This window comes from Lycorma delicatula, chromosome 1 (genome assembly GCF_047948215.1).
Source record: "Lycorma delicatula isolate Av1 chromosome 1, ASM4794821v1, whole genome shotgun sequence".
In the NCBI taxonomy this organism is placed as follows: Eukaryota; Metazoa; Arthropoda; class Insecta; order Hemiptera; family Fulgoridae; genus Lycorma; species Lycorma delicatula.
In genome coordinates, this window is record NC_134455.1 from 260,858,949 (window position 1) to 260,880,484 (window position 21,536).

The 21,536-nt window shown below is 28.5% G+C and overlaps 1 protein-coding gene across 1 annotated transcript in view; it reads left to right on the forward strand.

The window, feature by feature from the left end:
* sNPF-R (short neuropeptide F receptor) overlaps positions 1–21,536 on the forward strand; it is a 515,234-nt gene that overhangs the window by 360,440 nt on the left and 133,258 nt on the right. The window contains exon 3 of the mRNA XM_075354365.1: positions 7,190–7,368. Coding sequence (XP_075210480.1) covers positions 7,190–7,368 — 179 coding nt within the window. The remainder of the gene's footprint in view (positions 1–7,189; positions 7,369–21,536) is intronic.

A 21,536-nucleotide genomic window follows, 5' to 3' on the forward strand; every position in this document is an offset into this window, starting at 1 on the left:
TTATAATTTTAAAATCTGCTTTTTTTCTTCTTAAAAAATAAGCAAAACAAAATTTTGTAATCTTTTTAATAAAATGTAGATGTGTAAAATATTTACATAAAATCAACTTATAATAGCTTATAATTTGATACTTAGATTATTAAGGCGATATTTTCTTTTTTTCAGAATTTTTAATGTGTATTCTGTTAGTAAGTGTTAAATACTGTAAAAAATATGATTAAAATAAATATGACTTTGTGTTGATTAATGATAATATAACTGTGTAGAAAGAAAAAAGTAAAAATTTTTCTTAAGATTTGATATTACTGGTTTAAAAACTTAATCGCCTTTACAGAAATCTGTTAGTCCAATTATATTTTGAGGATTAGGCCACCAAGAATTTGACTTACGAATAGACTTACGCCCGCTTCTGTTCTACCTACTACACCTATAAACAAAAATAAAGGTTTCTAGTAAAAGACTTCCCACCAATATTTCAAAAGGAAATGATTACTGTCAATTTTTTTCTACCTCGATATAAAATACACACTTGAATAAATACGAAAATGAATTTACTTTAATCATTTTTAAATGTTACTAAAAATAACAAAACATTATTGCCGTCACTGAAGGTTTTATCCATTTCCAAATGTATAATCACTAGTAATTATTTTTGGCATAAGAACTAATTTATATTAAGAAAATGCAAAAAGGTCTCATCCTTTTCGCAAACCAGTAACAATGAAGTTTAAAAAAATGATTTTTACACTAAACGAAATAATATATAATTTTTTTTTTAAATTCAGTTAATTCTGCTGTTCCTTATGATATTAAACGTATTGTCATATTGCCTGTTCTATTGTACGAAGTTTATCAGGGTATTTTTCGTACAGAGAAATTGAATCAGTGGTAACAAAAGATTGACATGATGCCCTTCTACCAAGGGATGCTATTGAAAAGACACGACATAAACGCAGTTCATTCATCCAGAGTGACTCTTTGAAAATATATTTTCTGTAATAACTGAAGAGTCCTTCACTGTCGGAATAATAATTCTGTCGTTGGTTGGCATTTCATTTTTAGTTTCTTTAATGAAACTTTTATTGATTTACTCCGGTGAGTTTAAATTTGTTTTATTCGAACATACAAACATTCAGTTAATGTAACGTGAAGGAAAACAGACTCTAATAGGAAATTATGTTTTCTTTGTCGACTTTTTGTTCTAACATCTAGGAAATATTTCATGGAATAACATACAGGTGCGAAAATGTATAATTTTGGTTGTTCTTAATTTATTGTAGTTAAAATTATTATTATTATATTTCTTCCTTATACGTTTTGTTGAAAAACATTTTTTTTTTTTTACCCGATTGCGAAGAAGTTAGATTAGTGTATAATTTCTGTTTTATATATTTGAGGAAACATGATCGAATTTCATGAATGACCTGCAAGTGACAAAAGGTACTTTACCGAACGAAGTTCTGGTATCTTAAAAAATAAGATTTTAGTTTCAGAATATGTCCATTTCGCTACGGAAATTTCTAGACTTCCGGTCTACTACCAGAATTTGTAGGATCAGCTCCAAATTATTTTGTAGGATTCGCTCCAAATTATTTTGTAATAAATACTATATTTGCTGTTTGTAAATTTGTGGTAAAGTTTTCTCAAGATTAACTGTTATTTACCGGTAAATCCATAGTCTTTTTGTAAATTTTAGCATCGCATTCTTGAATATGTTACTGGGTAATTGATTACATTGATACTTATAATTAAAAATTGAACGCGTGAGAGTATCGAAACCGACACCACAGGAGAAAAGATGACTGTGAATTCAAATAACATTCAATATATATTATTTTGAATCTTTAATAAAAAAATACAAATTTTAATAGGTAGCAGTATTGCAATAAAAATGTTATTTTTTTATTATTATAATTAGAAAAATTTGTAAAAAATAATTAACCTAAAAATCTGTTATTGTTAATCTGACACATTTAGTCTTAATTGTTTTCATAAAAATGTTTTAAAATAGCTCATATTGTTGCTGTTATCAAAACTGATAACAAAATATTATATGTAGTTTTTTTTTTTTTTTATTATAAAAACATCATTAAGTAAAATGAGAGATATTGCGTTTACTTCTCAAGACCAGATACAATTCGACAAAAAACTTTTCAGAGTCCAAATTATATATAATAGCATAATATAAATATACTCTTCGCTTGACTAGTTTGTTATGTAAGAAAAAACTTGAAGCAAATGATTACTAGCTTTTAGAATATTAGGAATTGGTTGAATTTGATCGTAAAGGTATTAAAATATTAGCGTCTTTGTAATTTGTCAGTAAAATATGACATTGAAAAAATAATGGATTTAAACCATTAAAGAAAGGAAATTTATACATTTTCTCCCTGGAATTTTCTTTATAGCGTAATAGCAAATTTTCATTCGAAGCGAGTACAGAAATAAAATACTAGCTTTGAAGTTACGCGACAGCATGGAAACCGACTCACGCGTCGCTGATCAGGACTCTCCACTCGGACATTATTTACCATCTTTATTCACTATTACCGTCCCCCTAAAGGCAATAAAACTTCATAAATATACCTGGTGTTTTTATGAAAAATGAAATATTTCTATGAATGGACAATGAACATTATTGATGATTTAGAAAAAACGGTCGATTAGGTGTAAGTTACAAGTCTATTCATGATAATATAATACATATATGATGGATTAAATGGGCAAAATAATTAATTCCTTCAATTTGATGAAAACTGATTAACGAAGAAATTATTATTAGCTATTTACACAATTCATTATTTCAAAAGAATAAACAACTGTACATTTTTTTCTAACCCGGGACTTCAAGGTTATTAATGGCTTTGGCAATAATAATCTTAAGTTTAATGCTTTTGACATTAATAATAAGGCATATAAGTAAGAAATTAAAATGAAAAAACTAGAAGCATGATTGAGAGAGGAACTATTATTTTTTTTTAATTTACTGAAACGTAAATTTAAGGGCAGTTTTGGCCTAAACGATTCAAGGAGATTTATTAAATGGCAGCTCTCCTTGATTGTTTAAAAATTTAGAATACTTCCTGAATATTAGATAATGGAATTGCATTCATAAGAAATAAAACTAATGAAATAGTTAATTCCATGAGAGAAATTAATGAAACAGAAAATCAGTTTATTGAAAAAACACTAACTTAAAAAATTGACTATTTATAGAACGATAAAAATGAAAAATTTTCCTTCAAACGAAAATGATCAACAGAAAGAAAAACTAAAGTTTAGGAATTCGCTGAAGAGCAAATGGAAGTGACCTTAGAGAAATTAATAAGAAAATTGTATGGTAATGAGTGCAATTTCAATTTGATGACCGTTGTAAGAGAAAGAAGTGATTGACTTCTTGATATATAAAAACTTTTCGGCTTATTAAGAAGAAGGAAGATCTATTTAATTACTATCTGCAATAAATAGAGAGGCTGTCTCTAAAGTAAAGACCGTAAAAGACCGTGTAAAAAAATGTATTCTTAAACCATCATAAATATATTTATTTCTTTTAAACTACATACCTATTTCTCTACATAATCGTCACATGAATTAAGACATTTATCGTAGCGATACACCAGATTCAATATACCCTCGTCGTATTCTTCTGACGCTAGTCCATTTAGCCACTGATTAAGCATTTTTAAGTTTATCGTCACCGCGAATCGCTTACCGCTCAAAATTTCTGTTAATTTCCTTAACAAATGGTAATTAGTAGAAGGTAAGTCCGGACTATATGGTGAGTGATCGTAAATGTCCCATCCAAATGTTCTCAGTAAATCAGATGTCGGACTCGCATGTGGCCGTGCATTATCGTGCAGCAGGACGACGCCGTCGGTCAGCCGCCCACGTCGCCGATTTTGAATGTCGCGCTGTAACTTACGTAGAGTTTTGCAGTCAGTAGGCTTCTGCATTTATAGTCGTTCCGCGTGGCATGAAATCAATCAGCAGTATGCCAAACCGATCCCAAAAGACTACGGCCATCAGTTTGCGTCCAAATGGCTGTAGCTTGACCTTGTCGGTCTTGTTGGTGATTTAGGATGACGCTATTCACTTGACTGCCGTTTTCTCTCTGGCGTGTAATAGGAAATCCATGTTTCATTGCCGATAACAATTGAATTAAGGAATTCATCGCCTTTTTCTGTGTAGTGCATCAAAAATTCCAAAACAGATCCTATTCGGATTTTTCGTGACGTTTCGTTAAGACGTGCGGCACACAATGTGCACAAACCTTTCTGAAGCCTAAATGGTCATGAACAATGCGACCAGTAACAGCTCTTGAAACATCAGGAAAAAGAAGAACAGGTCAAAAATCGTTAAGCGACGATCTTTTTTGATTTCATCATCGACGCGTTTCAACAAGTCCTCCGTAATTTTCGAGGGACACCCCAAAAGTTCTTCTGTTATTTCTAAACCTTTCACAACATTTTCGGACGTTTTTTTCATTCATTACATTATCATCGAACACAGCAACCAACTGCCTATGAATTTCAGCCGCCTAACGTTTTGATGGTTTAAAAATCGTACCACTCAACATATTTAACAGTCGGCGGAAACATTTATTTTCCTACTCATTCTATAACGTAACTCTTACATAATCAAAGATACTACTCGTGACAACTTACAGACAACAATGCAGTTTGTACGTTACAAGCGTGGCTATGAACGAAACAGGTTCGCCAACCTTAAGGAGAGAAATTTCCCAGCGTATAAAAAAGCAAGAATTTGCTTATAGGAAAAAATGGTAGATAGGAGTAAGAATTGTTACAGATCTTCCTTCTTGTTCGTTTTCTCTGAATTCTTCAGGTAAAACTGTTCTTTTAATTTTCAGGAAGATTACATCTAAGGAAAGAATTTATTTAGGACTGAGACGACAGCGGACACAAGATATTTTAATGTAGAGCGGATACTATTCATTATACAAATCCTTGATAGCACCAACTATAATAAGAGTAACACATGCAGGCAGAAAAACAATGCTTTAACCAGCAAAACTACAAACTAAAGCAGAAATATTTTGATAGTTTTCGTCTCAGTAGTATCTATCTGGCCTCAGATGTACTATATATGATAGTATCATGTTAGGTAGTACTAATAATATATTTATATGTACTATCTGTACTATGTACTATCTAAGAAAAGTGATTTGAATACATTACATGGCTGGATGACTATGTATAACGGGAAAATTTATTTGATGAATACTGTACTTTGTCTCAAAGAAAATGGTAACAAAGAAAAACTGGGATCTCAAAAGTGGTTTATGAAAGTCGACTGAAAGAGTATTTGGTTGATCACCAAAAAAGCAAGTTATTTTAAACGTTATTGTAAAGTTATTTTAAACGTTATTGTAATTATTTTCTTTATTGATAATTCATACCTATAAGAATAGGAGCAATAAGAATTTTTCCTTTCAGTTGGCACCGAAACTATTCTTTTTGTGGGAAAAAGGTTTTACAATCAATTTACTTTCCTTAATTATTGTTAGATTGTAGGATTAATTTTGAGGTATTTGTATCTGGAATGAATATTTTTATCATAAATAGGATCACCACATGAATATAACAATATTCTACGTAATTAATATTAAAAATCGGATGATGGAGTGAAATTTAAACTGAAAGTTGAGTACATCACAATTTTTTACACTCACAATCATAAATTTTTTTTGTGTGTCAAGAGTTGGAGCTTTATATTAAAAATTTTTATTGTAATAAAAAAAAGTTTTTATATAAAGATAGTTACTTATCTTCTCGCCAAGAAATTTCTAAAAAAACCAAATTTGTATACTTTTTCTGGCGAAACCGAAAATTTTATGGTATTTTTATGCACCTTACAGTCAAATAAATATTCTTATTAAATTCCTTAAACTAAGTCATTACAAAAACTTGTGTGAAGCCAATCATTCTCCTGCCTCTGTACAAGCAATTATCTAAAAAAAAAAAAAAATTTCTTGATAATACTGACATGTAACTCATCGGTATCTTTAATAATGCGTCATTTTAATTAAAATAAATATTATAGTAGACCTAATGGGAAATATAAGTAAGGGATAAGACGTTCGTTAAAAGTTATAATCGACGTAAGGGTTAAACTAATGTTTACCAGGATAGTGAAAAGCTTTAATCAGTTTTTTTTCCTAGGTTATTACTTCTTACTTTCAAGAGCAGTCATGCAATTCTCTTTATCTATTCAATTGTTTCTAAATTTGAACAACCAGGTAAACCTGCACCGTCTCATTTGAAAGTATGTGTCTGCCAATTAATAAATACTTACAATTGTATAATATTTGCAAAATTTCCGTTAAAAAAGCACACGCGCGCGCGCGCGCGCACGTGTGTGTGTGAGCGCACGCTAAACCAGATACACAATACCAAAATTCCAAGCTGAGTGAATGAGCCTGACTGGTCAGTGTTTAGCTTATGGTAAACCTGAATCCTTATAACTGATTAGTTATAATTCTAAACGAATAAAGTTATTCTACTTGCAGTATCAAGTTATCATATTAAGAATATGCTAAAAAATTACAATATTAAAGTAATCTAGAAATTTTAGGACAGTTGTCTTTTATTGAAGTAAACTTATACCTGAGAAAACACAACTGTAATATCCTGCTACTATGATTTTTCAAATGAAAACCATTTCAGTAATATCAAAATCTGATGTATTACAATAAAGGTTTTGAATTAATAACGACTGAATCATGATTTTTAAGAGTTGTGCCTATTGTCATGTTTACCGCGTGTTTTACATTTCACATACGTTCTCTAAATTTCTCACGTATTAAAATAATTTGTAATATAACAACTTTAATTTACCAAAATATTAAGATAAATAAATTAAATTTTCTAACTCTCATTATCTAACTTCTTTTACGTCAGTTATGTGCTCACTTAATTCTAATTAAACCATAAATTAGGAATATAAATATTTTACTGATATAATGGGTGATTTTATAGAGATGACCTACATAGTTTTTGGGAGAGAAAAATAATGGTGTATGGCTGATTAGCAAACCGACTTCTAGGCTAAGAAATACGTGTGATTTTATTTGTTCATTAATAATAGACGTTCTTACATAAATTATCCCATTTCTCACTTTATTGGCGAAAATAATTAATATTAGATTGCTTTGTTATTTTTTTTGCAGGTGTATGGGTTACTAACTGCTATAATGCAATTTGTCCTTCCTTTCTTCATCATCGCCTTTTGTTACGTCAGGGTATCACTGAAGCTCAATGATAGAGCGCGGTCCAAGCCGGGCTCCAAGAATACGAGAAAAGAAGAAGCAGATCGAGAGAGAAAAAGACGCACCAACAGGTATATCAAGCAAGTATCATTTTTGTCTGTCCTCTTTTGCACTGCACCACTCCTTAAATGGTAATATTTATAGTATATAACGTTAATTTACCTTGTACTTATATTTAGGACAGAGAACTGTCAATTTTTTTGTAATATTATTATTTCCTATGCAATGACATTTGATGAATAATATTTTTTTAAATATGAACGAAAATGTTCAATAAAAGTTCTTCCTTTATGTGCAAATTAACTAAATTTTAAAACCGATATTAACTAAATTCAGTTGGGCTGAAATTTTTCGACTTCAATCTAATAACACGTTACTTCATATAGTCCTCATTTATCCATCTTATTCTAATCGCATCATCCGTGTATATGTATATATATTTATGTGTGTAATTTTTATTGCTTTTTATCGCAAGTTTAAATTTAACATCGGCTTCAGGTTATAAAGAAAAGAAGGGAAACAGAATATTCCTCCTATCTTCCTTTATTACATTTTTTGCAATCTGGTTTTTTGCAAAGAGTAAAAATTTCGATAAGTATAATGATAAAATCCAGGGGATAAGAGTCTATTTTTGCCGAATGATTTTCTACTGTATCTGTTTTATTCATATTTAAAAGAATTCAGGTTTTTATTTAAGTTTCATAGTTAGTCTAATATATTGTAATTTATATCTTTACACTTCTGTATGGACAGCTCATTTAAACAGACCTTTTTTTTTTTTTTTTTTGCTTATAAACTGAAATTCACTGAGAATAAGATAGGAATTGTTTTAATACTAGTAAAACTATATCGTAAGGAAGTACGATAGCTGAATGTTAAGCAGAAATTACAAAGTAGTCTGTGATCTAAACACTATATTTAAACAATTTTGTTCTGCTCGTAATCGATAATTCTAACTATTATGAGCAATAATTTTGTTAATGATATTAATTAAAAATATTTATACTACATATATGTTGCATGAGGTAAGATAATTCAAAAAATACACTGTATGAACTCACTGTTTTAGGTTCTCCTTAAATAAATAAAAAAGTTATTTCTATGAAAAATGAGCTTTTCCATTTCCTGATAGATTAACACATGTTCCGCTTAATTGCTATACAGTAATCGCTAACATAATGTGATTAAAATTTTATACGTACAGCTGAGGTAAACACATAATTCTGCGGCTTTTTTTTTTAAAGTAGTAGTAGTGGATTGGGAATCCAGAAGTGATCTGATTGCAGCGCAAGTCAGAAACGTTTTCCTGTTTTTGACTTGGGCTAGTAGTCGTTAGAGATATCAGAATCTCTGATCACATTTCACATTACAATCAACTCCTGTTAAACCACGTTTGTACGAATATTGTCAATGTACGAACTAAGGCTTTGTTTTATACCGTTGGAAAATATATTCAACTCAAAGCAAGGTAAAAATACGCACCATCGTCGATCTTATAAATCAAAAGGTTAGACTACGTAAACATTTAACCCATCGTGAAAAGATATTTTTTACAACATATTATTCAATTTCAGCTACTGTTCAGTTTTTGGCCAAGGTCGCAGACAAAACGTTGTTCGAGAAACCACAGTTTTGCCGATTTCGCAATAACGGACTAGGGTTTGCCAATAAATCAGTGAATGGTGTTATAAACAACATAACCCAAGGTTGTTTATTATTACAATTCTGACCTGTGTACGAATTCCGATGTCAGCTATTTTGTCGGTCAGTTCTCTATGTGCGTTGTGTGTGTTAGCTTTGGTGCTGTGTACATTGTTCTTTTGTTGCCAATAAATCGTCGCGTCAAGCTCTTTACATAAGTTATCTAAAGACTTTATTTAATTTTTACTTTCTGCTCATGGCTGTTTCTGTATTGTAGGAAAAGCTAGAATTGGATTATTTTTTAAGTGAAATGTTATGCTCGGTAAGGCTGGTCGTGCTATGTGTTTTCTTACTGTAAGTTAATTATGTGTTTGAATTCCTGTTTTTTTTTTATTTTGTGAATGTAATGTTTATTCAATTATTCTCAATTAAGTCTTCTGTTCTTGTAACACAAATGTTATTTACCATATTGTTAGCCTTTATTACAGTTAATGCATAAACTCTTCTTGCGTTTCTGGTATAATTATAAATTAAACAAATTTTAAATAATGTTGATGAGGTGTTTGATTTTTTTCCCCTCTTTCGTAATCACTACCCAATCCAGACCATCAGATCCTCTCAGAACAGCTACCAAATACAAAAATTATTATTTTAGTTTCTAAAAGGAATGATTGAAGCCATACATTTCAAATAAATTAAGTAAAAGAAGGCAAAATTTTAGTAATATAACCCCTGTTTCTAAATGATTAACATGAAAGAAACTCAAAATTTTAAACCTCCAACAAAGTTAGTTAAAGATTAATCTTCATCTTTAGATATATTTTTCAATAAAAAAAAAGAGTAAAATCTAGTTTATTAAATTTCTTATCAGGTTTAAGATTTTGTATTAAAGAAATTAGTATAGTACTCTTTTAACTTTAACTAAGAGAAATATTCAATAAAACTTTAACTTTTCTTGCAAGGCTAAAATGAATACCATAATTAACTTTTCTTTTAAAATACTATGAACTTTTCTAAATGTTTTCTTAGATTTTATTTTATTTCAAACCTCATATTAATGTAACATAACGAAATAAATTATATTTTCTATACATGATTACTACCACTTACATTAGAGTTCTAAAAATTAAAATAAATTTTTCTGCATTTTGTTTTGATGAGATTATGAAAAATTACATTCCTAATAATGTTTTAAAAACGTTGGATTTATTATTCAATTTCAATCCAATTAAATTTTTCAATAATAAAGCTATTAAACCGTAAGCAAATTAATTTAGAACGATTGTTTTTCAATTAAGAAATTACTAATAAATTAACCAGAAAATGGCTACAGAGAGGGAAGATGATAGCTGCATTTTTAATGTTCGGGCTACAAAATTAGGCAAAGTAATGAACTAACATATTTCTTCATTAAACTGAAATCTACAAAGTAAACCAAAGTTCTTCAGCATTTGAATCTATTTTCTATGATACTGTATTATTTTGAAAGGTATTGCATAATTTCATAATGTTTTAATAATTTTAAATGTGCTTTTATTTACGGAATTATTTTCATTTACATTTTCTGTTTTCTTTTTTAAGATAACCTTATACCGCTATGTTATAAAAAAGATATCGGTTATTATGTGCATTAAAGAAATAAGACCTATTGTTCAGTCTTTAAGGTGGGCAGGAGTGTAAAATAAAATGCAAGACGATGCCATGTTATTCCAGAACAAAGAACATCAAGAACCCAAAACTTTTGTTCGTGACCTCAATATACTTTTATCACACCCAACGCTCATTACATTAATCCACTATATTTTTTTCTTCTTCCTTACTTATAATTAGTAAATTACAAGGAAATACGCAAATATTATTTATTTTTAGTTGTTTTGTAGGAAAAAAAGGCAAATTAATACTAGTAATACTGATTATCACTTGATAACTTTTAATTCATTATAAAGTTATCGCAAATGGATTTTTCTTAACCTTCAAATTCATTGCTTTTTGTCCCAAGGATCTCGTTTTTTTATGTAAAAATGTTTGTACTTGACAGATATATATAGTAAATACATGTGAATAGTTGATCTAAAGAAAAGAATTTTCTCGCACTAATAATATACTTAAAAGAAGAGCACAAAAATTCCGCATTACAAAAGGTGCACCAAAAGTGCATCACAGAAGTCGATTGAAAAGTGAAAAAACATTTTAAACTATATAAAATAAATCCAGTAAGTTTAAATAATAATTACAACTATTTTTCATAGTTTTAAATATTTAGATCGTAATTGAACTTTCTTTTTAATGGTTAAAATTATGTTTAACCACGAAAATTACTGTATTTATTTTTTTATAGTGGATTTAAATAGTGAAAATGAAGAATCTACTTAGTTTTTTAATTATATTATTTTACTTTTAATGTTATTGATTGAAGGAGACACTTCAACTGCCCCGCCAAATTTCAACTTCGTTTCATTGGAAATGTTTCTAAATATACACATCCCTTCACAAAAGCTTTTTATGAATTCTCTTCAAATTCTAATATATTTCAGTTTATTACTTATATTATTTTGTAGAACACACTTCAATTTTAATCTTTTTGCATGAAATTACGTGAGTAATGAGAGAAGTATTAAAATTTTGTAAATGATCAATTCTTTGCATTTGAAAAACTAATTCATTTTAAAACGTAGATAAAATGTAGAGAATAAATGTTTAAAAAATTTTCAAATATTTCTTTTCACTTTTCGGATTGATTTTATTTAATAAAATTTAGGTTGATTTGATCAAATTATTTACGAGGTAATATTTCTGAGTATGATATTTTGTTTTTATGAGGAATTAAAGAAAAAAATTCCCTTATTTAAAACTACAATTCAGTACAATGAAGTAGTTGCGTGATAAACGTTATTCTTACCCATATATATTCCAGGGTAAGATATTACCAGTCTAAACTTTTAAACTTTTCTTCTTATACAAATATTTTTTACCCACGATCATCGTGAGTAATTCTCCAGTGATATTTATAATATACTTGAACGTTCATTAATTTTTATTGCTGTTTGACGCTTAATAATACTCATCCGTTTATAATAACAGGCTGTGTTTATTATTTTTGACGCTCGGACGCTCTTTGTTAATGTAGATGATACATATCTTTAAGAAGTTATTCTATTTTTCTTACTTTCTTTTTGTCTTTTTACATAATGGATTCTTATTTTGATATTTATGTATTTAAATTCAATATTGCCTTCTTTCGTAATGAATACTACTTCGTATGATTTTGCCATGTATCACCAGGAAGTACGAGATGGTTTTTGAAATAAAGAAAATTAGTAAAATTTCCATAAACAGATACAAAATGGTTTTACATAAATTAGGAGAACCAAAATATAGTCTCATGATTTAGTAGGTAATAAAATTATACAGAAATTAACTTCCAAATAATTGAATAATATTGGAAATGAATTTACAACAACTAACTTAGCTTAACTTACACTGACATTCCAGAGAAATCAAAGCAGAAGCTATCGTTGTTTGAATAGTTGAACTAGTAAAATTCCTAAGATTACAATCAATAATCATAAAGAACGAATCGGAATTCAGAACTAGAAAGCAGCTAAATACCAAAGACAAACATCACTTATTAAAAAATATATTCTGGATGGTGTTGTGTGTAGGTTTCCGAAATAGTATAGAATGAAAGTAGTATAAAAAGTCTCCCCTGAAGTTTACCACAACTGGTTTTTCGATCATCCATTGAAAAAAATATCGAAATAGATTCACGAAACTCAAATAATGAATTATTTAAAAAGAATATTGGTGTCTTGTTGATTTTGAAGTTAAGAAATCTGACTAATTTTTACATGATTTACTAATTTTAGATGAGTGATTGTATTGGCCTCTTATATAAAGTAGCTGTATATGAAAGTAGCTGTAGATATTATACTACAAATACAACTCTGAACGCAACCATGCAGCGTTTTCCTGTATTAAGATACAAGGAAGCAGAAGAACACACGTCTACTTTAAACCAATTTTTTTACTACTTTATTACTTAAAGTGGCTTGATGTAGTTCTCGATTTTCTTCTATTGTCCACCAATGTTTCAGGCTCATTGTATTTCCTACACCTTCAGATATCTGTTTATCTATAATAATATATTCTTCCTTTATTGTTTGCATTTGCACAGTTTATTTCTTGCTTCTAGAAACAGATTCACTGAAATCGGCTCAATACTATTGCGTGTAGGTTACCACTCCGGTGTTTTTATCAAGGTTCTACCTAAAATATCTCAGTTTTCCTGGAGCTTATCACAAAACCTTTTCAAATTTACTCTAACAATCCGCCATCTGTTCTATGAATTTCTGGGTATCTTATCGTCAATATTTTTCTGTTATAAAACCACCCTTCATGTAAATACTTTTTAGAATTTTCTTCCACGTTCTGAACTTTTGTTCCAAATTAGCTGATCTCTTCTCTGCATAAAAACTCTTCTGGTTTGTTCAAGTTTGCTTTTGATTTCGTCTTTGTTTTGTCCGTTTAATTTTTGTAGCCTACTTAAATAATAAAAACTTACAATTTTTTGTAACTATTATTTTGGTCCCTTAAATTACTTTTTGACTGTTCCATATTATCAATTTTAAACTTCATAATTAAATGTAGAACTAACATTCTTATTTCCATAAAGGATATTTTAATTTTTCATGCCGATTTTTGTTAAAAATATAAACTTTTGAAATTGTAAAAGAAAGTAACTTTAAAAATTGTAATAAAATATTTTCAGATATTGATAATTTTTAAATTGTAGATGTAAACTTTATTGCATTTCCTACTCACTTTAAATATAAAACAAATTACATAAGTAAAGCCGTAACAGAATGATTGGTGTAATCACAGAAATAATTTAACTTTATTCTAAATCAGACGTTTCACTAATTTTGTTGAATAGCGAGTCACTTAGTTACCGGTACAATGTTTAGTAAATTAGGGTATCATTTTTACTATTTTAAAACAACGCAAATTTTTAACATTAACTTTGAAAAAAACTAAAACTAATACTTTATTTCATGTAGAATACTTACAAAACTAAGATATACACTAGATTCATACATATAATTGGGATTTAACAATTTAGATAATACACTCTTTTTCACATTACCTGCTTCTGATTCTGAACAAGTACTTCTGGTTCTGAAATCAATTAATTTCTTCCCTATAGTTTTAATATTTTTCAAGTTAAAATAGTTGTGCCAAAGGCCGAAAATTCCATTCATTTAATATCAACTGCAAAACTATATGTAGTTGAAAAAAAGTATTTTTCTGAGTCCCGTTGTTTGTGAAGTAACAGTATACCCATACATGAAGCTGTATCCCAAAATATCAGTTAATTTGCCTGTGTAAGACAGGTTGTTTTATTTTTTACTTTGGTTTTGAAGGTGTAAATAAATGATTGATTATATATCTTAACGGAGAAAAACCGGTAAATGAAATTTATTGTAAAATTAAGGAAATTTTCGTTAATTTCAATAAATATTTTCCGTGGGAGTGATCAAAGAGCCGTTTTAAGCTTAATTTAATTTCAAACTTTAATTAGTTTTACGAAGAATTATAGTTTTGTCAAGCTTTCATTACCAAAGTTAAATTTATAACTGCAGTTTCAACCCGGTATGAGATTTAAAGGTAGCAGATCATAAAAGTAAATGCCTGATTGTGTACCTTGAGTAAATTTTTTATATCTAGTATGAAGCCTATATTTAGTTATCGAATTATTACCATGACTATCAACAGTAAGCCATTATTTGCTACATTAGTTTGTGACATTACACAGTTAAATACCAATTTGTCAAAGTTTTTACTAGGAAGTACTTTACAAAACTGTTACAGCATCATCATATTTGATAGTGAAAGGTACCGAATGTGCGATAGCTGCAGTAAACTACACATCTATAGGCTTACTAGCTTCTTCCCTTCTAAATGCTGAAGAGAGAAAGGATTTTATACATTTATACGTTCAGCATAAAATAATTTTCAAAACAGTATGAAAATTGTATGATTCCTTCATGTTACAAACAGAAAAATTACGAATATTTGACCAGTCATTTTTCAATACGTCTGTCGAAGTGCGACCTCGGGAAATTTCATGTTGCATTGTCGCGAAATTTATTAAGGTTATCTTTTTTTGTAAAATAAACTTTTAACATTACATGTTTTTGTACATACAATTTTCAGTTTTAAGTATGCATTACTTTATATTTAAAGTGTTTTAGTCACTGAAATCAAATCATTAATTGTGCTGAGCAATAAGGTACTTATTGAAATACAACTTTCACCGAACGATACAATTTTGTATCATTTTGGATTTTACTGCCACCGTCATGCAATACGGTGTATGACCGATTTCGTAGGCACCAATTTTACTGCATTACAATCGGGTGTGCTATATGGATTCATAGACCGATATGATTAATTACAAATTAATTACAAGACAGCTAATTGTTGCATAGTTGCCTATTATGTAAGTAGATCAGTTAGTCGACTCTAAAAGAAATATCTCTTATAAATTAAATATATCTATATATATATATTTTTGGTACAGCGAATTTTTTTATTTTGTAAGCATTAATTATAAAATATTACACAATTAATCTTACGATATTCAAAATCACCAGATAAAATCACAATGGGATCTACAATTACCTTCGACTTAGTAAGTTGTGACAACAAAACGAAATATATTTAATATTCTAACTTGTAATATTCATTGAAGTAAGGTAGAACTGATAGGTGTTTTCATCATATAAATTACATTCTTTAATAAATATTTTATTTCTATAAACCTTAACGGTGTGTGGAATGTATAAAACATTTTACATGAGTAAATCTAAGGCATAATTAATCTAGGCAGTGGTGAACCTTAAAAAATAATTTCAATTTATTTTATTTATTTATATTTTTTATAGCAAGTCATCTTAAATAATGAATGCCATATTGATATAATTCAAAAAATGCGTAGTTCTTAATTTTCATACAAAAATGCAACATTCATCGAAAGTGTATTATTGTTCTTTCATTACTGTAATAATAATTACAGTATTTTATTGTAGCTTAAATTACTTAACTTTTACAGTAATAATAACCTTTCAGTTTGGTTATCCAGTCGTCTCCAACATACTCGTGAATTTAACTCATAAGTGAGTGATTAGTTTACTTTTAGCGTTTTTATACTTATGTATGCATTTAAGTTTTAAAAAAATAATAAAGAAAGCGATACGAAGTCAAATTGGTTTTTACTGTATAAAACGTTTGACCCTAATAAAAAAAACATGATATGCTAATGTAAATGTTTCATCATTATATTTAAAGTACTGTTTTCAGAATTTATTCCAACGAGATCAAAGATTGAAAATAGTCCTAAACCAACCTAAACTATAAATTCAAAGCAGAATTTTGCTCACATAAAAAGACTTTGTGGGAATATGCTTTTATGCTTCGAGTAAAATCTTAGTACACAGGAAGATTATTGGCAAAATGTGATCACAATTGAACGGCTCCTTATTTCTTCTTTTATATAAGAAATCGTATTAAGAATAGAAAAAATTTTCTAGGAAGCTATTAACATCCATCACAAACCGATAAAAATTAAACAGTAATTTCTTACTATTAATTTCATCTACACTTTCAAATTTATTAAAACGGGTACTGCTCAAGAAGTTCGAATAATTAATAAGAAAGGTAATTATTAAGAAATTTGACTAAGTGAGAGGGAGGATTAAATATAAATCAAACATTAATAAACAAAAGTTAAATAAAAATCAATTCTTTTTTTATTAAAATAAGTAGAAAGTAGTGTCTAGTTTAAGAAATAAAATTTATGTTTTTTTTGTTTTTTTTTTAGAAATAACACTGACGGATGTTATTGTTAAGTTATTTACTCTGAAATCTTGTGTAAATCTACAGAAAGCGTTCGATTTTATTAAATTATATTCTAACAAATTTATTTTCAAACAGAAAGGAAATATCCCAACTTCGAAGAATATATCTTTCATATATAAGTTATAATGCTGTATTTTATTTAACAAGTAAATCCTTATCAAACCATATATCTTTTACGGTACTCCTTTAGAAATATTTCGCTTAAAAGTAGTCAAATGATATTGTATACTTTTTTTTAATTTAATACCAACATGAAAATATACTCTAAAATACTTACCTGTAATTCTAAGTTTAATAAGATTTTCCGTTTTAAATAAAATTAACTAAGAAAGAAAACAGAACTTACAAGAAATTCTTTTTTGACTAAACTTATCTTATTCACACTTTCTTAACCTACTTACCAAGTAAAGTAAAGTAAAGTTTATGTTTTACTTTTAATTTAATCGGAAGTTACCGAGTTATAAATAATTTATAAAGTTACTTGTAACTTCTATTTTTAAGCCGCTCCCCCTTTCAGATATTATAATTGATAGCCAATCCTTAACCCAGCAGTTTTCTTTCCAAATTTTTACTTTAAGCAACTAGTACAGTCACAATTAGCTCCGAACCACTGCTATTTTCATAGCGCTTTCCCAACGTTAACACAGTTAACGGAAAAAGCTGTTTGGGAAGATTTACTTGTGTATTGTTAGTAAGATATTGCTAGTCATTTTATTGTTATCTCCCTTGAGCCAGGTCCCTTGCACCTTACATTCCATTCCCAGCGAAATGTTTAAGATATTGATAGCTCCTATTTCTTTTTATGTCGACTATAATTTTTATTCGTTTCCAGTCTCTCTTTTTCACACTTTTTATTGATCACTGTGCCACTGTTTCTACAGGTCTTTTTCCTCTGATAATATGTCACTGCCAGTTTTCCTACTTTTTTACCTTTTCTTCTACTGAATTGTTTCGATAACTTTTTATTTTTGCTAACTCTTAATTCGTCATTATTCAGTTAATGGCTTGTTATACTAATATGAAAAAATGGTAACATTTCGATACAATTAATGTATGAAAACAAAGATTGTGTAAATGTTCTTTTTTTGTCCTTATTTCTCATTTTCATAGCTAATACACATATGTCTGGAAACTGATTATAATTTTTATATTATAAGTAATGATTATAACTTTGATTATAATTTTGCTTACTTACATTTTTAACGCCCTAAACTGGCTGGTTAAAGCAAAATATAATCTGTTTATAACTGTTTGGTGCTGTACCCTATAAAATTTTAATAGCTGAAATAATTTTTAATCTTATTATTTTATTTTTGTTTTACGTTGTGTAATGAAATATTCAAAATCACCTCTGGAGAACTCCTACTACTCCTAGTCGCGTTACGAATAAAACTTTAAAATTATAAAGAATCGTTTGTATAAAACTTTATAAAGTATTTTCAAACTGATTAAAATATATTCTGAATTGAATAAAAATAAGTTAATTTTTTAAAGGAATAACTTTGTTTTACTTTGGTATTGTTTATTACGGATGATTAAATTTTTATTCAAAGTTAATGCGTAAAAAATTAACAGACACGTAATTTAAAAACTTTTCAGCATGAGAAAAACACTTTTTCTTCTTTTCAACAGAAACTTTTTGAAAGAAATAAGCATGTAGTTTAAAAATAATGGAAATCAGTACGATGGGAAGAAATTATTTTATTTTCACTTTCTCAAAAGATTGTTGTTATATAGCGCACTAATCAAAACTTAAAAGTATTTTCACATCAAAATAATTTAACGTAAAATATACTTTCCGCGTAAACATTAAAGGTTTACTCATGTATTACTTAAATTTAAACCATCTAAATAAAAATATAATCCAATCGCTTTTTTCTGAATAAATAGAAAATGCTTTATTAATGCTTAATTGACGAAGAAAAACGTCAATTATAATTTTATCTGAAACTAAAAGTTGAATATGTGGGTTAAGATTATGTCGTTAAAAAACTTATTAGTAATTTTTCGAAGGAATAAAAAATTAATTTTCTTAAAAATTTTTAATGTAATTTTGAGTATGTAACGTGAAAGAAAATATTTTTAACCGATTACAATTTTCTATTACAAATAATGGATATGTTAATGTTAATATGAAAATAATTTTCATCAACCATAATAAATTCGGAATTATTATTAACTTCTGAGTATTTTTCTTCACGGAAATCTGGTTTTATTAATCTACTAGAAAATTTTCACTTAACCTTGAAAGTAAAATTCTGAAGATTGACACATTTTAAAAGCAAAATTACTCTTATCAGAAATGAAAATAAAATACCTTTACGAAGGATAAAAAATTAGAAGAAATCACTAAAATGTCTTATGATAAGCTTATCTAACAAATAGAAGACCGAGAGGCCTACATCTACCAACAATCCTATAAAGAAAGCTTACGTGATAAGAAATAACACAGATAAATAAATCAAACATAACATTTCACATAATTGAACAGCAGAAGATTGCAATTTAGCTAACTGTCATCTATGCGATGAAAATCCTATTCACTGAATAAAATTAACGTTTTATAAGTTATCGGCCAACGGATTATTTAGATCACTCGTGAATTCACTTATATTCTGTAATGTTTTTTATACCTCAGTTTATTTTGCTGCAATCTGAATTTCAGCTTAGTTTTTCCTACAGAATACAAAAATATCGTAAGTTATTAACAAAAATGTATATTATATATTTCGGTAAAAAAATTATTGCAGAAAATTAAAAACATTTTTACAAATTCAGTTAAGTATGTAATTCTAAAAAAAAAAATTATAGCAAAAAATTCAACAGAAAGTACACGAAAATAAATAGTAATATTTCCAATAAAACCAGATGAATGAAATCCATATCTCTCTTTTTACCAGTCTTTATTTTTGCTCGAATAATAGAATTGAGCTTTTCTCGACTTTGGGTCAGACGATAATCGCGCTGTATCCGGTATCCAATTATCCGAAATGATTTTTTAATTTTTGGGGAGAAGAGTCATACGACGTACATTAAGGATGAGTCATGTGATCAAATTGATATCGTTTTTTTTTACTTAGCAACCTAATAAAAATATCTAAATTTCAGCCTGTTCTTTCAGCTGGATAAAATGTTCATTTTGGGTATTAAATGAAGTCTGCTGCAACCTTCGAATCTTCCTTGGTTTTTATCAGATTACACTGATCAACAACAATTTTGTTAAATGAGAGTGAATAGCTGATTCTTATAGTATTTTTCATGCTATTCTCATGTATGGAATCAGAATCATTCTATCAGGCTTAGTTTTTTTGTAATTACCATTCTTATTTTCAGGTAGCATCACGCATAAACTCCATAAGCATAGCATTTTGTGAACGTATTTTATTATGTTATTTATCAAATAAATAGCTTTTTTTATTTATTACAATCCCATAATTGTTGACATATTGATTTTTTAAACATTAGTAATTTTTTTTATTATTTACACACTAATTAAAATGAACTAGAATGTAACTCATTATTCCTATTGTCATCTTACTATAAACATATCACCAACCCATTAGTTATTTTTGTCGCTTTATCTACTTATTAACTGTCTTACAGATTAGAGAAATATTTTTAATTCTTATTCAACTGCGAGTTCTCGTGTATCTAACATTCATTTTTGTAGCTGGATTTCGTATTTGTGATATATGTTGTTCAGTAAAGTGAGAGCAGTTCCAATGGTTTGAGGAGAACTGAAGGATCATACCACAGACTGTTATTTTTGCGTAATAAATATATCTGGGATAACAGCTAAAACTAGACGTACAATTAAATAAACTGCTATAGCCTCTGCCATGCGGCCAGTCACATAGCCAAGAGCTTCCAATTCCAGTACCACCAGAAACATGAAGCTTAGATGAAGATGAAAATGTCGAATCTTGTGCTGACTTATCAGGTAATGAAGAAAGAAATCCAAACTTTTTAGAAATTAGATGAACTGAACCTCATTTATTTAATCAGTCAGAATTAAATGATCTGGTTCGTGATCTAAATTTATGAAAAAAATCAAACGTCAGTACTGGTATCAAGACTGAAAAGATGGCATCTTCTTCAATAAAAAAAAAAAACCACTAAAATACGTACTTTCCGTGATAGACAGTCAGAATTTGAACATTCTTTCTCTCAGTACGGAAAATTAATCTACTGTAATAATGTGGACTCTTTACTGGAAGCTTTGACACATATACACCATCAATGGTGACTTTTTATTGATTCGTCAAAGCTTACTTTGAAAGCTGTTCTACTTCACATTGATAATAAATACCCAGCAATACCATTAGCATATGCAGTTTACATAAAGGAGTCTTATGAGAATATGAAACTTATATTGAGCAGAATTCAATTTGAGAAATATTTATGGCATATTTTTGGAGATTTGAAAGTAATAGCGCTTTTGCTTGGACTGAAAGTTGAATACACTATGTTCTGTTGCTTTTTTGCGCGGGTGAGACATCAGGGATAGGAAAAACCATTACATAAAAAAGCAGTGGCCAAAGAGAGAGGTATTGACTGTAGGAGAAAAGAATGTTATTAGTCAGACATTAGTAAAATCAGAAAAAGTTTATCTTCCGCCACTACACATTAAGCTAAATTTATTCAAAAATTTTGTTAAAGCAATGAATCGTAATGGTGCAGGGTTTCAATT